The 6,145-nt window shown below is 32.0% G+C and overlaps 1 protein-coding gene across 1 annotated transcript; it reads right to left on the bottom strand.

Annotated features, from left to right (window-relative positions):
• Positions 1-2,735: 2,735 nt before the first annotated feature.
• LOC146541445 (uncharacterized) lies at positions 2,736-5,978 on the bottom strand. The gene is made up of 4 exons (XM_085186028.1): positions 5,316-5,978; positions 4,973-5,219; positions 4,599-4,787; positions 2,736-4,280 (listed from the first exon to the last, which is right to left on the bottom strand). The coding sequence occupies exons 1-4, from the start codon at positions 5,976-5,978 to the stop codon at positions 4,003-4,005; spliced, it is 1,377 nt and encodes a 458-aa protein (XP_085042154.1). The 3' UTR covers positions 2,736-4,002.
• Between the last annotated feature and the right edge of the window lie 167 nt (positions 5,979-6,145).

Raw genomic sequence — 6,145 nt, 5'->3', positions numbered from 1 at the left:
GATTTTTCCTTTTTAAATATAATAAATTGAAACAAGTAGTTACTTAAATATAGAATAACAGAAAAATAAAGAAAAAATTTTTTTTTTCAAAAAAGTATATTTTTATAAAAAAAAATTACTGATGTAGATCTACATCAGTATGCATTACAGTTAGTATTAATAATCTAGCTTATATACTATTTCTATTTTACGACTGTCTTCGAATTAGGCTTACTGTAGTGAATGAAAATCTTTGAAACAGTTATTTCTCTGATTTAGACACAACGGTACATTACATTTGGTACACGACCATTGTGTGGTGCCCTTACAATTGGGCATCTTGCACCGTAATCGATTGGCAAATACAGGCCAATGTTCAAACCCATCTACGCGCACATCTTTTAAAGGAAGCGGATGTTGCGGACCTTTTGGTTTTTTTATTTGTAGCTCCCGTTCTAGAGAGGAAGTACTGGGTCGTCCTCTTTTACTACCACAAGAAATACCTATATTGCACAGTGTGTCAGCCAAACAATTGCGAAACTCCCCAAGATTAGGCAGTTGCTTTTTTGACACACCTTTAGCAATCAGATTGGTTTTCAGAAGGACCCATGAGTTTATTGTCGTGAGGTCCAGTAGGTGATAAAACAACCGTAGGTACCATTTCCGGCTCTTTACTCGAATCCGATAGCGTCCTAAGAAACTGTTCATCAGGTCGACCCCGCCCATATGCACATTGTACTCTTGCACAATTTTGGGATAAGGAATGTCAATTTTTTGTTTAGCCCTCTTATCGTATCTTGATACTTTGCTAACAGGCTCGGCGCCAACGTAAGTTGATAATAGAGTGACTACTTTATTGTCTTTCCACGCAGTGACCAAAAAGTCTACTCCATCTGAATGAGAAACGCGTTCCTCATATGTACCTCTCCGAACAGAAGTTTTCATTAGTTCCTTTTTGTCAGGGAGTCGACAATTCGGTAGCCTATTTTGCTGAATAGTTCCGACACATTGTATACCCTGTTTATTCAAGTAATGTACCAAAGGCAGGGATGTGTAAAAGTTATCGAAAAATACAATATGATTGTTCATCCTTGGTATAGCTCTCGCCAAACGTATGACGACGTTATTTGTTATTCCGAGATCAGGCTCATCGGCTAGTTTGTCTTTGTTTTTTTCTTGTCCAGAATAGACCTCAAATCTGTAAGAATATCCCATGAGATTACAGAGAACATAAAGCTTGTAACCCCACTTGTGAGGCTTATTTGGTAAATATTGCTTTAGAAAATGTGCAATTTTCGTTGAACACATCTGTTCATCTATAGAAAGTCGTTGATCTATTGCAACTGATGAAAATGTCGTATTTAGCTGTTCTATCACAGGCCGAATCTTATGGAGGCGATCGTGATCGGAATGGTCCCGCGGAAGATGTTCATTGTTATCGTTGAAATGCAAGTAGCTCCTAATCATCTCAAATCGATTTACCGGCATTACGCTCTTTACAGGATCGTACCCAAACTTGGAATGCCAGTATGAGCGTACACTAGGGAAATGCTCCACTGACATTAATAAAAGAATTCCTATGAATTTTTTTAGCTCCCCAACACTAATACTGAAAGATATTGAAGGGTTTTTTTGTACTGCATATAAATTGGTTTCATCAACAATTTTTTGAAGAAACTCTGGTGTGAAGTAGTGCAAAAAACATTTATATGGTGTATCGAGTTCAGTTACAGCAGAGTCTGTTGTGCTTGGTTGGTGAATTAATTTTGATTCGTCATACATCAAACTGTCTTTTTTCCAAATGAGTTTCCTTTTATCAAATTCTACATAATTCGCATGACCTTCTTGCATGGGTAATGAAAAAATAACTTCACTCGATGGGCCAGGCAGATCTTGAACTAGTGGTGGATCACTATAGGTAGGATCTTCATGATCCTCTGCCTCCTCGTCCTCCAATTCTCTAATCATTTCTCTTGCATTCTCAAAAAAGGTTTCTTCATCTTCACTGTCATCTTCCAAGCCATCCTCAGAAATATTTCCATCTCCTAAAGCCGCCAGAAGTTGTTCAAAGTCTTTATCTGCCACTCTACGGGACATTCTGTAAAAATAATTATAAAATACGAATCAATAAATTACGTATCTATAACAAATAAGTCAAAAAAGAAAAAAACATATTATACGTATAGTACAACTATTCCTTATCGATTTTGCATATTGATGTATTTCTACATCAAAATTATTCCGCAGATTTTTACAAAAACTGTTATTGTATTCTAAAAAAAAACAACGTAATGTGTTCTTCTTACCTTTATCCTCTCGTAAATCACTTTTTGCACGAAATAATACTATTTAGTATTCACTAAAATGAAATTACAACTTTACCGCCAAAGTGTGTATTTGAAAATGTCGCGTCAAGTTGTCAAATTTAGACAAGCAAAAAAAGTGAACTGTCATATCATGAAAGTTTGCGTTCAAAAATTATGATAGATATTTTTAGCACCTATTAAAAGTAAAACATACTGTGTTCGAATTACCGTTTAGAAATTATATACGGAAGAAAACACTGATGTAAATATACATCATCATGCATTTAAGGGTTAAATCGATTTTTATTCAAAAGCCAGAATTACTACTCTTTCAAAATCATTTGGAAGTATTATTATTTAAATTATGTAATACCTCCAAATGAGTTTGAAAGAGTCTGAATAATTTATGGTACAATAATAAAAAAATAATGCAGAAATAAAACGAATAAATACTATAAATGTTTTTTATTGCTTATAAACAAATTCAATATATTTTACATTTAAATAGACAATTATAAGCACTTTTGAATCGTCGACATATAAACAAAAAGCTACCACCGGTTCGGTAGGCAGTTCTGCTGAGAAGAGTCAATAGTATATTTAACTATTACATTAGCTGGCAGCTATCTTGCATGATATTCAATAGACAACAATTAAAACAATTAAAATAAACTGCTAATGATAACAATATTGCAACAAGACAAACTTGCCCTTACATGTTAGAAACAATAACAAAACAATTACAGATAATGATAAAAATAATAAAATAGATATAATGAATTTAATACAGTCGAGGCAAAGCGCGGCGTTGAGTTCTGTCACTCTACAGTGGGGAACAAAGTGTCTTAACACCAGGTTCCCTCTGCTTACCCTGCTATGTGCGGGATACAGCGTGAAGCTGATTTGATTTAAATCTAACATTAATATACCATTACTTATTTTTTAATATATCTATTTTCCTTTTTAACGATTTCTGATAATCTGCAAATTGTCTATTTTTAACTGTACAAAATCTTTTTACTGTTATGTGGAAGACACTATTACATATAAAATGAACATTTTCTTTAAAATGTTCCTCACATTGGGCAAGAAAACTAAAATTTACATCTTCTTCCAATTTACAAATTACCAGTTTTTTGAGGTTTAAAGAATATGATAATGTTTCGAATAAATTATTGCACATTGTGGCACAGTTCTCAACACATCTAATAAAATCTTCAGATACATAGTTTAACTTCTTTTTAGCATTATCATATTCTTTGAAATCCATGAAAGTGTACAATAATACATTATTGGTATGTTTAAGTTTTAAAACTGAATCACAAACCTTGCATTTATTGCCAAGGTTCTTTAATAAAAATCCACAGACATATGCACAAGCTTGTAATTCTTGTGCATCAGATACACTTTCTTGAAAGGATGACTCCACAAATGAGAGCATCTCTGAAACAATTTGACTTTCTGATTCTGTGCATGTGCCTGTGGGAGAGGTTGTGGTTAAAAATTCCTTGTAATCTGACATAGAACTACAATCATCTATTTTACAGTTTCCTGACCCTAAATGAGCAAGATTGGATAAAATCGCCGTCTTCAGGCCAGCAACAAATTGCCCTGAAGTTGGATTATAATTTGATCCGCAATTCCCTCTAATAGTGCCAAACAAATTTTCTAAAGAATCTTGCTGAAGACGGCGAGTACATAAAGCTTTTATTTTATGTTATATTTTTAAATTATTATACAACCTTAGGATACTATTAATTGTCCATATCCAACCTTCCTTAGATGGGGGCGAGCTATGACATCCTACAAATGTACAATTTTCAAAAAAGTCATACATTTTCTTCAAATGATCCAAATGGGGAGAATTGTCAGTCATGTTGGTACAGTGTGGCTTTCCTTTCTTTCGATCTGCAGAATCACTATTTAAGCAGTCAAATAATTTATCCATATTTGATACTAAATTTGCAGTGACTGTTGCCTCTCCAGGTAGCAATCCTGAAAATTACAAGAGCTAATAAAGATCATGTTACAGAAACTAAAATCAACATGTCATTGTTAGATGAATCTTCTTGTTTAAGCAATTAAAAGAAAATTAAAGAAATGGTTTAGTTTTAAGATTAATTCAATTTTAGTCGTAACTATAAGATTTTTTTAAATTTCTCTCTGTGTTTATGTTTTAAAAATGTTAATTAATATTTAATATTTTATTTTTACATATATATCTATCTATTTTAGGTTTTCATGTGTAATTACCATATTTGTGATTTCTTCTTTATGTGAACCAATAAACAGAAAAAAAAGTTAAAACAATACCTTGAGATGTTTTGGCAAACATCCCCGCGGCAACTGAGTGACTTAGTACTTGAGCAGCAAGGTTCACCCTCATTTTCTGCTTAGCATTTGGACACATATGATCCTGTTTTAATTTGGGTGCGAATACAAAATTTCCATCACCATTGTCTATTTGGAAGAAATTTACTATGTGTTCCCATTTGGCTATACCTATAATGTAATAAATGAGACTTTATGTTAAAAAATATTTTTTTCAACTTTCATTTAACTATTAGTAACTAGAAACTCGTACTTTTGACAGGACTATGCATATTTGTGCTTTATGCATATTTTTGATAGTAATAAATTTAAAAAAATATGTAATTTTTATGTAAATTATGATAACATAAAATTACCTTGTCCTTCAACATTGTTTGATGTAATATTAGTATTACATTTTATATTGTATTTTAAAAATAAATTTCTGAAGCATTTCAGTAGGTGAGGTGGATCAAATATTGTTATAATTTCTTTTCCCTGAAACATAAAATAAGGAGCTTCTTTTGAAGCTCCCAAAATCTTTAGTGATCTTCTATTAACACCGCCCATATCACAAACTGTGGCTGCTATATGTAAACCATTTTCAAAACATTTTTGTATAATCTGGAAACAAAAATACAAATAATAAATAAAGCAACTAATTTTATAAATCAAGTTCTCACTTATAGGCATATTTGATATATGAGAATTAGAACTTACTTCTTTTATTAGAACAGATAATCTATCTGCTGTCACATTGGAGCCTGACAAATAATATGCAACAGGCTGCTTAATTTTTCTTCTTATGCCTCCCAGCATAAACACGAGTGCATGTGTAACTTCATTTGGAGATCTACCATGTTTGCCATGGTCTTGGTAACCTTCTATTTTGTCTTCTTTAACATTATATGACAAATGTTTTTTTATTGACATTTCATCAAACATTAACACATATTCATTATTAACTGGGTCTTGTTTTTTAGAATGTTTATTTAAATTAAGAAAAATTTTTTCATTTATGCCCACATTCAAGTGAAATTTTCTCAAAATGTGTTTTAATGTGGATGGTGCTGGAAGGCACCAAAGACGTCGCAATAATTGATAAGTGGATGGTGATCTCTTGTAAAGCCTTAGTGCAATAATTTTTTGATCAGTGTCCCATCTTCTAGCTACATATTTTCTCTTTGCATTCTTTAGTTCCCCTTGTAGAAGTAATGCTAGTGATGGGGTTAGGTGTTTTATTAAACCTTGTACTGCTTCATTATCGTTTAGGATGTTTAACATATGCTTTAATTTGATGTTTTTAATTTGGTTTTTCAGCTTATGCACTTTTTTCACATAATTTCTGCATTTTTTATATATAATATAATTCTTTTTACTCATTGTAGATTGATCATTAACAGGCAATGTCTGAAAAAAATCCGTGTACTTAAAAGGAAATTGTAATAAAATATTTATTTAGAATAGTAGATTAGAACAAAACACTAAGAAGATGATCTACATACTTTTTGATCTAGTTCTGTTATTTTCTTATTTAACACACCAGAAGG

This window comes from Heliconius melpomene, chromosome 1, assembly GCF_056956725.1.
Source record: "Heliconius melpomene rosina isolate 202511_hmr_F chromosome 1, ASM5695672v1, whole genome shotgun sequence".
Taxonomy (NCBI): domain Eukaryota; kingdom Metazoa; phylum Arthropoda; class Insecta; order Lepidoptera; family Nymphalidae; genus Heliconius; species Heliconius melpomene.
The sequence above is the reverse complement of the archived record's forward strand: the minus strand, read 5'-3'. Positions and strand labels throughout refer to the sequence as shown.

What these genes read in the sequence shown, in the direction of transcription:
- LOC146541445 (XM_085186028.1), bottom strand. Translation starts at nt 5,978, where the DNA reads ATGAGTAAAAAGAATTATATTATATATAAAAAATGCAGAAATTATGTG. An exon ending in AAACAATGTTGAAGGACAAG is followed by an intron (nt 4,788 to 4,972) that starts GTAATTTTATGT and finishes ATTACATTATAG; the next exon opens with GTATAGCCAAATGGGAACAC. An exon ending in GTTTGCCAAAACATCTCAAG is followed by an intron (nt 4,281 to 4,598) that starts GTATTGTTTTAA and finishes TGTAATTTTCAG; the next exon opens with GATTGCTACCTGGAGAGGCA.